The sequence below is a fragment of the Chrysemys picta genome, chromosome 19 (genome assembly GCF_011386835.1).
Source record: "Chrysemys picta bellii isolate R12L10 chromosome 19, ASM1138683v2, whole genome shotgun sequence".
NCBI classification, from domain to species: domain Eukaryota; kingdom Metazoa; phylum Chordata; order Testudines; family Emydidae; genus Chrysemys; species Chrysemys picta.
Window position 1 is genome coordinate 5,159,593 of NC_088809.1, and position 18,417 is coordinate 5,178,009.

Consider the following 18,417-nt stretch of genomic DNA (forward strand, 5'->3'; position numbering starts at 1 on the left):
TCTAGCATTGGTCCACTTACAGCTGAGATCAGGATTTTGCTTGGTGAAGAGTAGACTGTAACACAATCTTACAGCTTGTGGTGGTCAGTCCAGCTATGGAAGCCAGAGAAATAGTTGTCTGAAATTCCTAGTTAATAGTAATTCTTCATGGAGCAAAAAGGGTTTCAGGTGACTCCTTGCTAAACCTCCCTACCCCAAAAAACCTGGACTCCCTTTTTGGGGTGGGGGGGGGAGGAGAAAAGGATTATTGGTGTCCATTTGTTCTCCGATCTGACCTCTTGGGGGTTGTGGGAGGGGGGCAGAGGGTGTGCCAAGTGAGTCAAACAAGGACAAACAACTTTATAATTTAGTGCATTTTGAAAAATTCATGGGTCACTAAATGCTCTACAGTTTTACAAGATACAAAAGTCAAACTCTTATCAAGCTACATATTACACAACAAATTAAAAATTATATCCTACACAGTACAGTAAAATTATCATGCATGTTTGACCTTGCACTAAGTTGTCCATTGACAGTTATGCTCAAAAGAGTACTGCATATTTGCCCATTTTTAGGGAGGATAAACTATTTGGAAATTCAAATGATTAGCTTAATTTGCCCATTTTTAGGGAGGATAAACTATTTGGAAATTCAAATGATTAGCTTAATTTTTGAAGTGAGGTAGAAGGTATTAATGGATTAGTCCATGAACTTTTCTTTTAGATCAAGATATCTATTAGATCTGATTAAAATAAGGGTTTTCTTAATTTCTCATCTATTGTCTTGTATTGCTTTGAACTGAGACATTAAATAGTTACATTAACTTAATCTTTCTGATGGTTTTAATGTTGTACTCCTGTTTTGTTTGTTGCATCTCTAATGCTTTCTTGTGTATGCAGATGGTGAGTTCTCAATTTAGATTGTATTAGTTTTTGTCCTGTTCTATGAAAAGAGAATACCAAAGTCCAAAGGCTTACAGGCTTAAAGGCTTACAGTGCACATTACTGAATAATTAAGGTGCAAGAGCAGACAACAGCCTACATGCTCATCCCTAGATATTCTTTAGAGTAGCACTGAAGAGGTTAAGGGAAACCATGTACTCCAAATTTAGGAAATTACTTCACAAAGTACCAGTTTGAAAGCTCTACAGTTGCACTTGGCCTAAAGCAGTAAACTTAGGACCCTTCAGACTTTTTATAAGCAGGATTATGACTCTTACAACTCAAGTCTGGTGGTTTTTCCCTTGGTGTGCTTTGCATATTGTGTGGGATGGAAATAAAACTGGACTGTACTCTAGTTCCCTTACATTATCCCTTGTGTTAACTTTAATGCCTCATACTTGAAAAATAGCATTATGAAATGGTGCAAAACAAGAAAGATTAGATGAACTGTAGTATCTCTAGCACATAGCACCAAACTTCTCATTATTTGCAGTTCAGATGCAGCATTCCTTAACCTCTATTTCCATCCTTGTATGCCTCGGAACATGGCTATCTTGTTAGCAGAGTGACTGTCAACCAAACCAAAATCTGAAGTAGACTGACACCCTGACCCATATGGGACTCCTTTCTTAACCTTTAACTCTGAGACCTAGTTTTGAAAGTATGCAACATAAACTTTTGACAGCTAGCTTTTAATAGCCACCAGTGCAAATAAAATAGCCTCTGTTTTGCATCTCTTACAGTAAAGATCATATAAATGTGATTAGCTAGTCCTTCACTGATACATGTGTCTATTAATAACGGGAATAGCTTGAACTTTCTGCTCTCTACGTTCCCCTAATATTAGCAACTAGCTGAGCCAGAATTTGTGTTTTGGCATGCCACTTCAAACTCTTTTTGTTCCCCCTTTAAAAGTAGCAGTGATTCTTCAGCATATGCTACTGTAGAATGAATCTTAAGTATTATTCTGGTGGCAGAAGGAATACAATGGGTGGCAGCATCGTTATTTTGGACATGTGTATTTACCCTTCCATGTAATTCAAAACATTTGCCTTTCCCTATCCTCTGGAGCTTGCCTCAATCCCTTGTTCTGGTTCTCCCCTCTACCCTCCCTGTCCCCTATGTAGTTTATATTCATCTCTGGTCTGTTGCAGCCAAAGATCTTTTTGTTTTGTTAACCTGTTAGCTTACCAACTTAGTGTTTTGGTTAATGAAACAGAATTACAAACAAACCTGACATAGCCCACTTTTTGACCCTTCCATCCTTGTGGTTTGTTATACTTGAAACAGATGTGGACAGGTTTGTTTGTTTGACACCTAACAGGTTTAGTGTACCTTTATACTTTCAAGAGACATTCAACCGAATGTGTTCCTAAATATGTACATTTAAAAATTTGGTTTCCTATAACAGCTAAAACTGAAATTGTTCAGATGCTTTGTCACTTAATTAAAAAGCTTTCCACCATCTGTTCAAAATTGGTTAAGCAACAGCCAATTGAGAGGTCAGGGTTTTTTGTACAGCCATGTGCAGTAATAACATAGCTTTAGAAATGTCTGGCTAATAGTTTAGCTGATCACTATGAATGTCATAGGCAAGTGCAGTACATTATGGCATCCTCCTAAGAGGAAGGCTAGATGCTAAGTCTAACTTCATAGTGCAGCTATCATGGTATTTGAAGGAGAGAACTGCTAACTCAGCTTATTGAATTGAACTTGTTTTTTAGCTGGGAAAACGCTTCAAATCTTTAACATTGAGATGAAGAGTAAAATGAAGGCTCATACTATGACTGATGATGTTACCTTCTGGAAGTGGATTTCGCTGAATACTGTTGCTCTTGTAACTGACAATGCAGTCTACCACTGGAGCATGGAGGGAGAATCTCAGCCTGTGAAAATGTTTGACCGACACTCTAGTCTTGCAGGCTGCCAGATCATCAACTATCGTACAGATGCTAAGCAGAAATGGTTACTTCTGACTGGCATATCTGCACAGGTACTTAATAGTTATTGATGACACCAGTCTAGAAGGTCAAAACTTGACTGACACCCTTTTTTTGTAAGCTGCATAACTTCCCTCTGTGTGTAATGATATTCTGATTCCTCTGTCTTGTTACAAAGACAATGAATAGTTGATTCTAGAGGCAACAAATTCCATGCTAAGGCCAAAGACCGTCTTAAGGTACCCCTTAACTCTGAACAAACTTTATTTGGAGACTATATTTTTCTTCTACATCCAATGTTTTAGCTGGCCATTTCAGTTTTGTATCTGTCATCATTCTGATGCAATGGATTTACTGTACAACTCAAATCTGATTAGCAAACAAAATTAACCAGTTTTCAGAATCAAGATGCTGACTTAAGAACTCAAACTAAACAAGATGACTTTGTTTTTTCACACTACAATCTGCCAGTACTTAAGGTAGTATTGTGGGGGGGGAAATACTTTGTCACTAACTTCTCTTTACATTTTGTTTAGCAAAATCGTGTTGTGGGAGCCATGCAGCTTTATTCTGTAGATAGAAAAGTGTCCCAGCCTATCGAGGGGCATGCAGCTAGTTTTGCTCAGTTCAAGATGGAAGGTAATGCTGAAGAATCTACTCTCTTCTGTTTTGCAGTAAGAGGTCAAGCTGGAGGCAAGGTAAGCTCTGATTCTGGATGCTATCTACCTCATTTGGCTTTAGAATATTTAGCCTGGGAGTAAACGGGATTTCAAAAAGCAACCCTAGAGAGGTTAGCTATATAGTGCATGCATCTATAAACTTTCACTGAGTTTTAGTGTTTGCCTTTTCTCATCTGTTTTGGAAGGAAGTACTTGCTTTATGTAGGAATCTTGTGGCTTTAAGTGATCTCTAGCCTCAAATAGCTTTTTATATGCGCATGCATAAATCTTAAAACACTGCTCCTAGCAGAATCACTACCAGAACCCTTGGGTAATTGCAGATGAGTCTCCAAATGGATTATTAATGAATAAACCTATATATTGGGGGACATGGAAAACTTTAGCGATATGACTTGTTCAGATGTCCAAGTACCCAAAATTTGAACTGAGAAGATAAAAGTTCTGGTGCTTGCCTTCGAAAATGGACCTCAAACTTTTTTAGATGGCAGAGCTCTTTCTCCTTATCCTCCTGATACTAGAAAGTGTGCACTTTTAATTCTTAACTTCAGAGGATTCCATTAGGAGCCAAACTTGGGTTCTCAAAACTATTTGGAATAGCAAATGAGAGTTCATGACTGGAACAGACTAAAGTGGAAAAGAGAACTTGTCTGAATGTTTGGCTTCTGGCTGACCAGGATAAAACACACAAACATGCAGCTTATTAACTACTTGAATTTCTGTGTGGAAATACACAAGCTAACAGTTAAATGGCAACACAACAGAGTAGCTAATAATGGCTTTTCATAGCAATATTGGGAAGACTTTTTCACCCAGAGTGATAGAGGAACTTCTGATGGCCTCATGTATATGGGAAGGCCTGTGGCTTAATGTGGTCTGTGAATTAACTAGATCACAGAAGCTTTTCCTTAGAGTAAGATCAGATGACTCAACATGGCATTCTTGTTCACACAATCTGAATTCTGTGTAAGCATGATAATGAGGCTCATGTGGCCACAAACAAAGCACTTATGTCTGTTACCACTTTCTAATCTGACTACAGTACCCAGTGAATTTGAGCAACCATGTAGCTATGCAATATTTCAGGAAATATATAGGATTAATCAACCAATCTCATCTGTTGTACAGTTGCATATCATTGAAGTTGGCACACCACCAACAGGGAACCAACCATTTCCCAAGAAAGCAGTGGATGTCTTCTTTCCTCCTGAAGCACAGAATGACTTTCCTGTAGCAATGCAGGTATGGTAGATGTCCAAGACCAAGATGGAAGGATATGAGATTGAGACTCTTGGATATGGGGATATAGCAGGCTGCTAAATATATAGACACTCCTATGCAGCTACAGAATCTGAGGTTTTGCAAAGAAAAATACATGTCCTAAAATCCAATAAATTTAATTAAGCAGAGTCTATACTTTTAAGTATATTCCCCCTCCCCCCCCCAGCCTTAAACTTTGTAAGTTGTTTTTAATTGCTGATTTCCCTTTCCCCTTTACAGAACAAGTATCCAGCTATTTTGGTATATGTAAGCCCAAATGACAATATGATAAATTAGATATTCTTCTACTATGCTGTCAAGTGTGTGCACAAACTCACTCAGGCACAACACAATCACTTTGTGCAATCAAAACAATTGTGCTCCTTCATGCTAACCATTGTAACATTACAACAAATTTGACTTTAAAGCAAGGTTTTAAGTACACTGATTATTCAACCTTACTCTTGTCTTGCAGATTAGTGAAAAACATGATGTGGTGTTTCTGATAACAAAATATGGTTACATCCATTTGTATGACCTTGAAACTGGCACCTGCATCTACATGAATAGAATCAGTGGAGAAACCATATTTGTCACTGCACCTCATGAAGCAACCGCTGGCATTATAGGAGTTAACAGAAAGGGACAAGTAAGGAAATTCTGTTCCTAAAGCACTTGACTAGGCTGTTCCAGCAAGATTAGAGTGGGAGGGGAATGGGAACAAGTGAGTCCTGATGCCTCAAGTCTCCTCTTCACATTTCTGTTCAAACACTGTCTGGTAGGAGAAACTTGCAATGTGTATACTGACTTAGGCATTTGAAGTGAAAGTGCTATCTCCTTCATGGAACAGTTTACAGGCTGGCCTCTAAATGAGATACTAGGTGATAACTGATCAGAGTTCATGAATGTTTGACTAGCATCAAGTTGTGTGTGGAGAGGGGTGCGGTTTTTGTTTTTGGACCACGTTTAGCATTACTGATATTCAAGTGCTCTACTTTCCATTATCGTGTCTAAATCAGCCTCTGGCAGCATCCTTTTTGGTAGGTGGGGGTAGGCAAGAGTTAAAGTTCATAGTGGTGTCACAGTGCAGAAATCTGCACTCCTTTATGAAAAGGGGTGGAATTATGATGCCTGAACAGTGATCATTGGTGGCTCAAATCTTAAGTTCTGGTACCTAAAACAGGAAAGGCAGAAAATAGTTGTAATGTCTTAATTGGGAAGAATTGTCTATTAAAATAGACTTGAGTTTACCTGTATAGAAATTTTTGTCTGTAACTTGCACATAAAACTTCTGTTGTGTGGAAAGGCTACTTGCTGGTATAAGAATCCCTTCATTCGACCTAGCTGAACTCTTGTTTAAAAAAAAAAAAAAAGTGTAATTCAATATTGACAGTAGAAAGGTAACCTGTATCAATAGCTAACATGAGCTGCTGCCAGTGCTGTCCTTGAGTCCAGATCTTCTATAAAGGTGGTAAAATCTTTCCACCAAACAAGGAATTTCTCTGGTGTAGATCAGGCTCTTTGGGGAAAAACTTGCATAAATTCTTTCAGTTCAAAAGGGTAGTTAGTGCTGCATGCCTGCTATATGGCACTAAAATGCAGAAACTTAAGAACTCACTGTTTAAACATAAGGCAATACACATGGGAGAATAGGATATCGGAGAATTCCTCAAACTTGATATCAGGGTTTGTAGAATTACTTGAGAATCTGTTTAATCCCACAATCCTATTTAGTATTCATAACTTCTCCCTCAGATTGTCTAATCTTCCTGTAAGATACTACTAAAAAACATTCTCCTGGAAGCAATGAGTGGGGGAACTTTTGGCCATTACAATGTCTGAATCACAAATTGCTCTGTCCTTGTTCATCCTATCTCACGATCTGCAGTGCTAGATGGAGATGAGTGGGAAGAGCTTGTATCTGTAACTAGGAAAATCTAGTCTCTGTACATCTCTAACTATTAGTATCACTATTTCCAATTAGGGTTAGGTATAGAATGCAGATGCTGAACACTTCTACATGTAAGAAGTAAAATTTATACTGATTTTGGTTTTGTGCCATAGCAGTGGTCTTTGCAGCCCTAGATATAGGTTTAGTTTTTTCAGACTTTTGTGCTAGGAATACTGTTTTAGGTGGCTTTCTGAACCCTTGAAAGGAATAGACAGTATGTCCAGTTATCTTGCAGATGAATGGAAGCAGTCAGTCTCTTCAGAGACTCCACTAATCATTCTGGCAAAGACACATGTGATGGAGAATTTTAGGTCTCCTTCCCCTCCGCACTTTTATATTTGCAGAACTATCTTAATCGGAGTAATATATGTGGGTGGGCTGGCTTCTAAATTCTTGTGGATGAAGACTGAGGACATTCCCTTAAGGGTTTCTTATAGCATCTAAAAAGCAATAGAATTTTGGAAGGAAACTTGCTAACTAAGCAGTAATTGTGCAGTTTTTCAATGCTATTCAGTATTTCAGTGCTATGCATAAAGCAAACTATGGGTTCTGAACAGTAGGCTCTGTCTGGAAACCCTAGATCTTAATGTTTGGATAGGGAAGCATCTTAAGTTGACATTGCAGGCAACCAGTATATTCAACCTTGCAATTTCAGGAGACAACTCAGTTAAACTTTTGGAAAGTTATTAAATCCTAATGTGTGTTACTCTCTAGAATTCTTTTGGGAATAAAAATAAAATTAATGAAATGAGATGGTAGGGACCTATTGGGTAACTTAGTGCCCATCCCTTTTGTCAGTGAAGGAATTGTTCCATGGTGCTGTCGAATTCAACTGTAGGACCAAGAAATGGGGCTTGGACTTCAGAGCTTGTCCTGCAGAAATAGCTTACCGCAGTGGTAAATACTTCCTGATATTCAGCCTAAATATTCCTCTGCTTAATCTAACCTGTTACTCCTACCTTCACACTAAATTACTAGTTGTTGTTGTTGTTGTTGTGACACTATTGAAAATGCTTTCAGAATGCATCTTCTCTGAGCAGCTGGTATACCTTACCTTAATTGCAGCCTGAAGATGCACTGATTGTAAATTATGTCCCTTTTTTCCTCTAAATCCAATTCAGGTGCTCTCCGTATGCGTAGAGGAAGAGAACATAATTCCTTACATCACTAATGTGCTGCAAAATCCTGACCTGGCTTTGCGAATGGCTGTCCGCAACAATCTGGCAGGAGCTGAGGAACTCTTTGCCCGAAAATTCAATGCACTGTTTGCCCAGGGAAACTACTCAGAGGCAGCAAAAGTGGCAGCAAATGCACCAAAGGTATAAAGTGTTGCTGAAAAGATGTATATCAAAGCTGGAAATGTACATTGAAGCATGTTCTTAACCTTTGCAAGGTTAGGTCTTCATCTGAGATGTGCACTGAAGTTGGTGACTACTCACATGGGTAAGTGTTAGCAGGATCAGCATTTTGCTCTTGGAAGTAGCACTACTGAAATGGCTTGAACAGGTGCGTTCACCAAAGCAATTTGCTAGGACAGACCTCTTCAATGGATCTGTTCATACTGCAGCAGTAGACACAAATATAAAAAAGCCTTCTGCCAGACTAAATTGAAGGAACAAAGATAGGTGGGGAGAATAGTACAAGACAAGCATGGTAATCTGGATCAAAGTTGATATTGTAGCTACATGGTCTTTTATTTAAAAACAAATCTTGCAGGATTAGAGGGGCACTAGTTGGGTTTAAAGAAAAGGATTATGGGAGTAAGAGGAGCCTGGGTGTAAAATGAGATTGAGCTTGGGCATCTGAAGCTTTAGAGTGGTAAGAAAGATGGGATAAGGGAGAAAACCAGCAGCAAAGAGAATATCCAGAGTCCACATGAAATCTGAAAAGTCAAAGGCTGTGAAAGCTCCTCATGACAGTAGCTGTTTTGACTCCTTTTTTTTTACTACCTCTCCAGTGGTGGTGTTCATTCCTCTGGAGTCCAATAGTGCCTGCCATGCATACTGAACAGCTGCATTGCTTCTAGAATTTGAGGGTTTTTTACTGTCATAGTTATCAGGATAATAAATTTCTAACTAGATGTTAAAGGGATGTGTACAAAACTGTCACAAACCAAGGTTGATGGAGTACAACCTAATTCAGCAGTGTACTTCATCTCTAATGTATCTTATGCCAGTACTGGGCTGGTCCCAGAGCATACACAGAAACAGTGTTACAACTGAAGAGTTACGCTACAGGAGAAAATGCCATTCTTGTTAGTGTAGCTGCTAACCAGAGCAGGTGAAGAAATAGTTCTTACATATACCAAGAATTGTCTGATCAGACAACATACAGTACTGAAAACTAATTTAAAAAGTCACTCAGTAATGGAGCTGGTGAATAAAATGCATCCTCTAACCTTTTTAAGGGAATCCTGCGTACTCCAGACACCATACGCCGGTTCCAGAGCGTTCAAGCACAGCCGGGTCAGACTTCTCCCTTGCTCCAGTACTTTGGAATTCTACTAGACCAAGGTCAGCTGAACAAATATGAATCCTTGGAACTCTGCAGGCCAGTGCTTCAGCAGGGACGCAAACAGCTTCTGGAGAAATGGTTGAAAGAGGATAAGGTAAAGCTGCAGTGCATGTCTTTTATAATTTGGGGGTAGTCTCTACTAGTAGCAGCCATGTCATGGCCACTGCAAGGACTAAGACCTGTATCCTGCACAAAAATCAGTAATAAGAACAGGAGTACTTGTGGCACCTTAGAGACTAACAAATTTATTAGAGCATAAGCTTTCATGGACTACAGCCCACTTGCATCCGAAGAAGTGGGCTGTAGTCCACGAAAGCTTATGCTCTAATAAATTTGTTAGTCTCTAAGGTGCCACAAGTACTCCTGTTTTTGCGGCTACAGACTAACACAGCTGCTACTCTGAGAAAAAAAAAAAAAAATCAGTAATGTGACTTATGTGCACTGCCATCTTTGTGTGAGAGATGTCTTGTAGTGGAATCACCATTTTTCCCCTTGAATATAGGATATAGACATAGCAAGTGTTTCAGTGTAAATACATCTCCATGATGCTTTTACGTTAATCTACCACCCACTGACAACAGTTTCTACTTCCCAAGACACAGTGCTGAGTCAAGGCGGGAGTGTATGTGTGAAGAATATCCTTTGTTAGGAGTGCCCTTCAAAGACTTCTGTCTTCCCTATTTCTGAGAGACTTTTTTTTTTATTCAAGGCCCTTGTCATGCTTACTGTGACTCATCCTATGCTGTGGGCAGGGACACCTTCTCCCCTCCCCTCCCCCAGCTACTCCTTAATTAGCTGGAGGGAGATTACACTAGCTAATGATGTAAGCCAGTCCTTTTCACAATGCTGAACAAGTACACTCTTGCCCCAATTTAGAACAACCAGAACAAGAATTTTAATACAGACCTACTGGATTGTTGCCAGTTAACTCTAGTCTGACTCTATCAACTGGGATTTTTATGTAAATCTCACTTAAGGTGGTGTTAACCAAACCTGGAGGATAGAGGGAATAAAATCCAAACAAAGGCAAACTGAAAAATGATAGTTTATGCTGAAGTAATAAAACAAGGATACACGAGTGTCCCTTAATTTATCATAGGTTGAGATTTAAGGAATGGAGCCCATTGTATTGCTGCCACCACTGATGTAGGGTACTACCTGAAATATTTTTGTAATGCTAAAACTTGTAATAACTTTGGCCCATGAACAATGACCAACTAGGATGCATTTTTCATAAAGCAACTTGGACTGTTAAGTCCAGTTACTAGAAAATACTTTGACATCTTTTCAACCTGCTATATGTATATATGAAGATTGTTATCCCAGCATTGTACCATGAATGCTCTTTAGACCTAGAATATGTAGATCTAACTTCATCAATTCTACATTTATTAAAATGTTAACTATATTCTTTCTAAACAGTTGGAGTGTTCAGAGGAATTGGGAGATCTAGTGAAGTCTGTGGACCCTACCTTGGCACTTAGTGTCTATCTAAGAGCTAATGTTCCTAACAAGGTCATTCAATGTTTTGCTGAAACAGGACAAGTCCAGAAGATTGTTCTATATGCTAAGAAGGTGAGGCTGTGCTAACTACGTATAGATAACATTTGCAGTTGAAACTGTAAACCTTATTGAATTCAGGAGCACAAATTAGGGAAACTACTTCGGTTTAAGAAACCGACTACTTAAAGCAAAACTTCTGAAATATGCTAAATTAGCCACATTGGTTTTTTTAAAAAGTGTGCCACTGATATAATTGTTTAATCTCATAGGATACCTATTTTTCCAGAACATTTAGCTACATATGAATATTGCATTCAAGACTATCATTTTAATTAGTTGAAAACTTGCACTTTGGCCTACTTAAAAGGGGGTGTGTGGCACTCAAGTTAAAATCTTGATTGAGCCACTGACTGATCTTGGACAATATCTCCATGCTTGTGTACCCATGTAGCTTTTTCCCATTCCCCACACAGATGGGAAAAGTGCTTTGAGATATAAATGAAGAATCTCTGCACTCATTTGGATAAGAACTGATGCTTTCATGTAGCTGTTCCTTGGTTCTGTATCTGAGACTTTATTTAGCTTCTCTTGAAGCACTGACTCTCTCTCTTTATTATGGCTACTTTTACAGGTTGGCTATACTCCAGACTGGATTTTCCTGCTGAGGAATGTAATGCGAATCAGCCCTGACCAAGGACAGCAGTTTGCTCAAATGCTAGTTCAGGATGAAGAACCCCTTGCGGATATCACACAAGTAATAACTTAAAATATCTTGAAAATCTTAAGACTGTTAAGCAAATGAGTTGGGATTCATGCCTACCACTTAATACCCTTTCTCCACAGGCAACTTTAAATTGCCTCCTGAAGATGTGGCTTTTCAAAATTAAATTTTCTAACACTGAAAAACAATTTTAAATTAAATAGGTAAACTAAGCTTGTTTCAGCAGTGTTTCCAAGAAAGTGATAACTCAGGTACTTGGCTGTGCCTTGTGAGGTTTCAAGCATAAGCTGTTAACTGAACTTTCTTGTCTTCATGAGGAGGCAATCCTACTCTTACAAGCACACAAGAGAAGTGCTTCCATTGACTGGGATAATACTAGTAAAATAAGCTAGATCTCATGACTGCATCTAAACTTTCATATTTAGAAGTAAACTTGTTCACTTCTTGAAATGGAACCTTTTCACTTAAACTAGTACTGCAGTTCCAAAAAGTACACTTTTTTCCCCCCAGATTGTGGATGTTTTTATGGAGTACAACCTAATTCAGCAGTGTACTGCCTTCTTGCTGGATGCACTGAAGAATAACCGCCCTTCTGAGGGTCCCCTGCAAACACGTTTACTTGAGATGAACCTCATGCATGCACCTCAGGTATGTCCTATAGATGTCCTCAAACTGAAAGTTGAAGAGGTTTTCGTATCTTGTAGCCAAACTTCCATCAGCGTAGGTATGTTAGACATTATAGTAGCTTCTGGGTTTCCACTTTTAGCTTAATGGCTGACTAGTTCTAGACAAAGTTACATTTTAAACTCAATGAAAATAGTATCTAATTTCAAAAGGGGGTTTTCGTTCCCTATTCTGTAGCTAGGATCTGCATATTCCAAGTCTAACAACTTCCCTATTTATACTGTGGTGTAATATTAAGTATCAAGTTAAGCCAACAACCCTTTGTCCCCCGCACTCCCAAAAAAATCTGGACCTGGCTCGAAAGTTCATGCCTAGAATCCTATTAACAACCCTGAATCTAATTCTAGTATCTTAAGTGACCTCTTTAAAATAGTTACAGGATCTTCTGTAGTTTAGTTCAAGACTTCATTCTGATTTGGGGTAGTAAGTTTTCCTGATGCATCATATGCAGAATCTAATGTATAAACTCCAGAACTAGAATAAACCCAGTCTTGTTCTAACTGTCGTTTTATAGGTTGCAGATGCTATCTTGGGAAACCAAATGTTTACTCACTATGACCGGGCTCACATTGCACAGCTGTGTGAGAAAGCTGGCCTGCTGCAGAGAGCATTAGAACACTTCACTGACTTGTATGATATCAAGCGTGCAGTAGTTCACACTCATCTTCTCAACCCTGAGGTACAGAATCCAAAATCTTGTATAGCTTTGGCTAGCTTACCTTCCAGGATCTTAAAATATCACACTGCAAGGAGTGTGATAATTTTATCTTTCAAATTGCAATATTTATGCAGATTTAAAATTGGTACTTAATATTTTTATATGGAGAATCTTTGTAATGATCTTCCTATCTCTCTAGTGGCTGGTGAATTATTTTGGCTCCCTATCAGTAGAAGACTCTCTGGAGTGTCTGCGTGCCATGCTTTCTGCTAACATTCGTCAAAACCTGCAGATTTGTGTTCAGGTAGCTTCAAAATACCATGAACAACTGTCAACACAGTCACTTATTGAGCTGTTTGAGTCTTTTAAGAGCTTTGAAGGTAAGATGCAATAGGTATACTTTGTTTAGCATTACTTCACTTTCTTAAACATATAAAGATCTATTATATTGCAGATGTAATAGTCTGTATGCTAGTGTGTAGAGGAGTGTTGAGTCCATTTGGCAACCTGATGGACATTAGAAAGTTTCACATTGTAGGGCTTGTCTGACCCTCCAAAAGCAACAGTTCGAGAAGTTGGTCTAAATCTGCCATTTTGACTACTTCACTATCCAGTTGCACTCCTGCCGTGAAACTTCTCGGGTAAACTATTTATTAAGTTAGGTAGATTCTTGGTGGAGGCCTTTAGAACAGGGACTGGTAAAAGGATCTCCATGGGGACAAGGGCAACGTGTCTGCATCAAACTTGTATACTTGAGAAGTAGCTGCCAGCTCTCCTACCTTTTTTTTCTATGCTTTTCTAAACTGTCTCTGCTGGTGGCTACTCGTATTTAGAGCTTAGTTCTGTATACTTGTATCTCCTCTACACTCACCCTCTTGTTGGTTACTTTAGTCATTCCCAATTTATTTTTCACCCCTTTGTGACTGAACTTTATCCACTTTCCGCATCTATACAGGGGGAAAAAATCCTAAATGGCCTAGGTGGTACTGCAGATTTTGCTTGGCATGTTGGCCTGTTCCAACTCCCAATGGACTGTTGGGATAGGAATAGATGGAGACACTAGCCCTTGGAAAGCTTTTCTGCCTTTCCTTGTATAAGGAACATCTTGCCTTTGCCATATAGGTGAACAGGGTCCCCTTTCAAAGCTGCTTTCTGTATAAAAAGCCTGTAGCTAAACAGAATTGCCAAAAACTCACGATCAAGCATTGGCCTTTTGGCCATTTATTTCAGTGAGACTTCAGAAAAATGCTTGAGTGTTTCTGACACAGCAGTTGCTTTACACATGTAATTGTTAAATAACACTTTATCTTAATCCTATCTTTGTGTGGCCTGTAGCTAGCTATCACTGCTCTGTTTTACACTGCATTTGAGGGCAGTCAAGTAAGTGTTAACTGTTTGCATAGCAGGATCAAACTTTGTGCAAGAGACATTAGATACGTGGCAAAACTGAGCTAGCTGAATATTGCATACTTATAAATGTGTACCTACGAGGGAGCATCTTGGAAGCAGAGCTGCTTAATACGTTCCCAAAGTATGCCATGTGTATTCAATCTTCAACCACATGGGGAAATTAGTAATGGAAGTGAATGGCTGTTTCAATTGGCATGCTTGGACCATGATTCAGCTACAGCTTGAGTGTAGAGGACCAATGACCGACCAAAGTGAAGGAAGGAGTGACTCTTCCTAACCAGACTGGACTATAAATAATGCATCTGACAAAGTGGGTATTCACCCACAAAAGCTTATGCTCCAATACATCTGTTAATCTACCAGGTGCCACAGGACGTTGTTACTTTTTATAAATCTTCAGTTACTTGCCTGGAGCAGATGGACTTGTGTAACCTATGCCCTAGGGAGAGGGATTTGTGGCTTTGCTATTGCTTGCATGGCTCCAAAGAGCCTAATGCACAGAAGATAGTTTATGCTTTCTCTTCCACTGAAGAGATTACAGTACTGCACTTCAGCTACAATTCCACTGGTGTTTGTTCCATCCACTGTTCAGCTTCTCCAGTTCAAATATGTCTACTTGGGCATCGCATGGCTACTCTGCTGCAATCTGAGACTTAAGAGAAGTCCTTTGCACAAACTGTATCGCATCATCAACTTGATTTTTATTTGCTATGAAGACCATTAATCTGGAGTCTTTTGTTTCCCTTAAGGTCTATTTTATTTCTTGGGCTCAATTGTAAACTTCAGCCAGGACCCAGATGTTCACTTCAAATATATCCAAGCTGCATGCAAAACAGGGCAAATTAAAGAAGTGGAACGAATCTGCAGAGAAAGCAACTGCTATGATCCAGAGCGTGTTAAAAACTTCCTCAAGGTAAAGTCTGACTAGCACTACAGTATTTTCTATTTTGCAGCTGGATTTCTTGTTACTTATCACTACTTAGTGGTGTACCCTAGTGGGAGTGGATATCTTGAACAGACACTCTGGATTACACAAAGTCCAAAACAGAGTTCTTAATCTGTTTCTAATATGGAGACCTTCTGTAATATAGGAAAGATGAATGGCGTTCCTCAGGCTGCATGTGCATCCATAAGTTAGCAGATATTATCTGTATTGGAGGATACTGTTGAGCCAGTCTGTTCCCTAGCATCTTAGAGGTGGACACATTGAATAAACAATCTTCACTAGAACATATGATGCCAGCTGAATTTAATTACATGAGCTATGAATGGAAAAAGTTCAGTCTTTTTTTTCCCCACACTAATAAATGCTGTAATCTCCAATCCCACTTCAGTTTCTTACTACTACAGGATAGCCGTTCTGAGAAAATCTCTATTAGAGAATTAGTGGTATCCATAACCTGAAATCAGTAGAGCAAATCTTCAGGTTTGAGGATGGAAAGATACCATGTATGAAGTTGCCAACTGGCTACTGATTTTCATTGTTACACTTTCTAGAGTCATGTCAGTCCATAAGACTAGCTAAGGTTGTTTCTAAATAGACTTGCCAGAGAATCAGCCTTTATCTGGGAACATTTCCTGCCTTCACATTTTGTCCTGGTTGTATAGCCATTTAGTGGTGTGTGACAGCAAAATCTATTGGCATAATACACCGATTGCTACTTACGACTTCTCAGATCTGTTGTGCAGAAAAACTGATTAATGTCCCAGAAAATAAACTTTAAGAGAAAAATGTTGCTATTATTGGGGGAAGGTTTTTGTGTATATAACCCAGCAGGTCTTTCTATCAACAAATTATCCTCAATGAATGGTTACTGTGTCGTCAAATTCCTGATGGAAGCTATTATTTTTTGTGCTGTTCCTTGTGTCTGTGGAATGTGCAGGACATGTACCAGGTAAATCCCCTCCCTCCCCCCAAGAGTAGGTCTCCCCATCTGTTAACTCCTTCAGTGTCAATTTGTATGTAGAATTACATTCTGGGATGTGCATGTTAAACCACTTTCAGTAGCTGGGTCTGACAAGGTTGATTCTTCAGGGTACTCTAAAATGTACAGTATTTGGCTCCCACTCTAGCTTAATTAGACATGTTGCCTTTTGCCAGATAACTTTGGGGCATTCATTCTCAAAGGTCTTTGGACATACAGGCTACTGATGCACGCTCTTATTTATTTTTCTTTTTATTTTGACCTCTGCAGTCACAAGTCAATGATTCAACAATGCAGTAGTTGGGTAGGTTCTTAATAGAGATGTGACTCTGCACAGGTATCCTAGTTAAACTCACGGTGGGTTCCTTGGATACCAGAGATTCTTCAGATTAAGGTGTGAGGTGAGAAACAGGAGCTCAAATCATGCAGATCTGGTCGTCTCTCATATGACTGAGACTACATCCTTAAAATGGTTTTGTTAGACTCCTATTGCAATCCCAGAGTGTTAATCCTGCACGCTGAACACCAGTTGCAGTTCACAAATACTGAAGTATAGCTTAGGTTTGTTATACTCGTTGTCCTGTGTTGTAAAGCTGTTTTGTAGATGTGGGTGTGTCAAGGACCAGTGACTGAAATTTCAGATGGTTTTTTGCTCTAGGTATTATAAACAGGTGTAAACCTTGACAATTCACTATATGTGCATGAACTGGGAACAATAGTAACATGCTGTCAGGTAAACTAGTTTAGGAAACCAAAACTGCTGAGATTTAAAAACAGTAAACTCTCTCTGATCAGACTGGTCTCCTCAGACTTGCCTCATTTATTAACTCTTTCCAGTTTTAATGTAGTAACTCATAGCTCTGTTCTTTCTTTTATTTTTTTTCCCCCTCTTTGCAGGAAGCAAAACTGACTGACCAGTTACCACTGATCATTGTATGTGATCGTTTTGACTTTGTCCATGACCTTGTGCTGTACCTGTATAGAAATAACCTCCAAAAATATATTGAGATTTATGTACAGAAGGTAAGAGCCAAATGTCCAGAGGGACTTAAAAGCGTCTGTCCAAATGGCTTGATATGGTCTCATCCAGTTTCTTTTCACAAGAACTGTCATGGCTACAAATGCATGCAATACCAACACCACAAAATTCATAATCTAAATCACTTCTAACAAATCCACTTCCCAGTTTGCTATCAGACTTGGAGAGGATGTTAACCAAGTAACGTCCTTTGTGCTCTCAACAAATAGCTGTATAATCTTTTATCTCCTGTGTGATAAATTGGTTCTGCTTCTGGCCACCTTAGTATTGAAAACGGACCCTTTTCTGGGAAGGAGGGTTCAACCTCCAAAATATTCTGACTTGACTCTTCATTATTAATTCCTTCTGTTTGTACAACAAACCGTTCCCCCTCCATGAAAGCTAATATAGCTGCTGCATTTGAGGGGGAATGCCACAATGGCCTAAAACACCTTTCTTTTCTTCATAAGAATGAGAATAGCACATTACATAGTTCACATACTTAGCCCTGTTGCTGAAGTCTGAGGAAGTTGTAAGTTCTTGCCAATCTTCACATGATTGAGGCAGATACTATGGATTTCTCAACTGGTCAGTCTTCAGGAGCTTGTCTGAGTCCAGGCAGGGAAAATGGAGCAGGCCCACTTGAAGTTGAACAATATTCTAGCAATTCTCATACATATAAATGGATTCTCAGGGAAGGAAGATGCAATATCTCCATGGTTTGGTACTCCAATTTGTCACTTTACTAAAGTGTTCTTGTTGCCCTAGGTGAATCCAAGCCGTTTGCCTGTTGTCATCGGGGGATTGCTTGATGTGGATTGCTCTGAAGATGTGATAAAGAACTTGATTCTTGTTGTGAGAGGTCAATTCTCCACTGATGAGCTTGTTGCAGAAGTAGAAAAAAGAAACAGGTATCCAACTCCACAAATAACAATCTCTGTACACGGCTTTGAATTAGAGCTAATGTTTCTGTTCCCTCAGAATAAACTTTATCAATTTCTGATAGTTTGTTAGGCCCTAGACTTTAACCAATCTGAAAAGGGGGAAGGGTTTAGACCTTCATTAGGCTACTGTGCTTAGTGATTTAAATTATAAAAGACAAATTATAGCCTTGTGACAAGTTTCTCCCTTAGCTTCCAGTAGCGTCCTGTATGGGACACTGGGTGAGCTAATGGAAAAGAATAGATAATCTTTAACTGTAGACTCTTGAGGTGCATCTAGATGCTTTGATGG

The 18,417-nt window shown here is 39.1% G+C and overlaps 1 protein-coding gene across 3 annotated transcripts in view; it reads left to right on the plus strand.

The window, feature by feature from the left end:
* CLTC (clathrin heavy chain) overlaps positions 1-18,417 on the plus strand; it is a 53,540-nt gene that overhangs the window by 19,522 nt on the left and 15,601 nt on the right. For all 3 annotated transcript variants that reach the window (XM_005298779.5, XM_005298781.5, XM_042857908.2), the window contains exons 3-16: positions 2,648-2,916; positions 3,400-3,561; positions 4,669-4,782; positions 5,276-5,449; positions 7,873-8,070; positions 9,159-9,359; positions 10,688-10,840; positions 11,400-11,522; positions 12,000-12,137; positions 12,688-12,852; positions 13,031-13,211; positions 14,991-15,154; positions 17,064-17,189; positions 17,953-18,095. In XM_005298779.5, the coding sequence (XP_005298836.1) occupies positions 2,648-2,916; positions 3,400-3,561; positions 4,669-4,782; positions 5,276-5,449; positions 7,873-8,070; positions 9,159-9,359; positions 10,688-10,840; positions 11,400-11,522; positions 12,000-12,137; positions 12,688-12,852; positions 13,031-13,211; positions 14,991-15,154; positions 17,064-17,189; positions 17,953-18,095 (2,311 nt within the window). The remainder of the gene's footprint in view (positions 1-2,647; positions 2,917-3,399; positions 3,562-4,668; positions 4,783-5,275; positions 5,450-7,872; positions 8,071-9,158; positions 9,360-10,687; positions 10,841-11,399; positions 11,523-11,999; positions 12,138-12,687; positions 12,853-13,030; positions 13,212-14,990; positions 15,155-17,063; positions 17,190-17,952; positions 18,096-18,417) is intronic.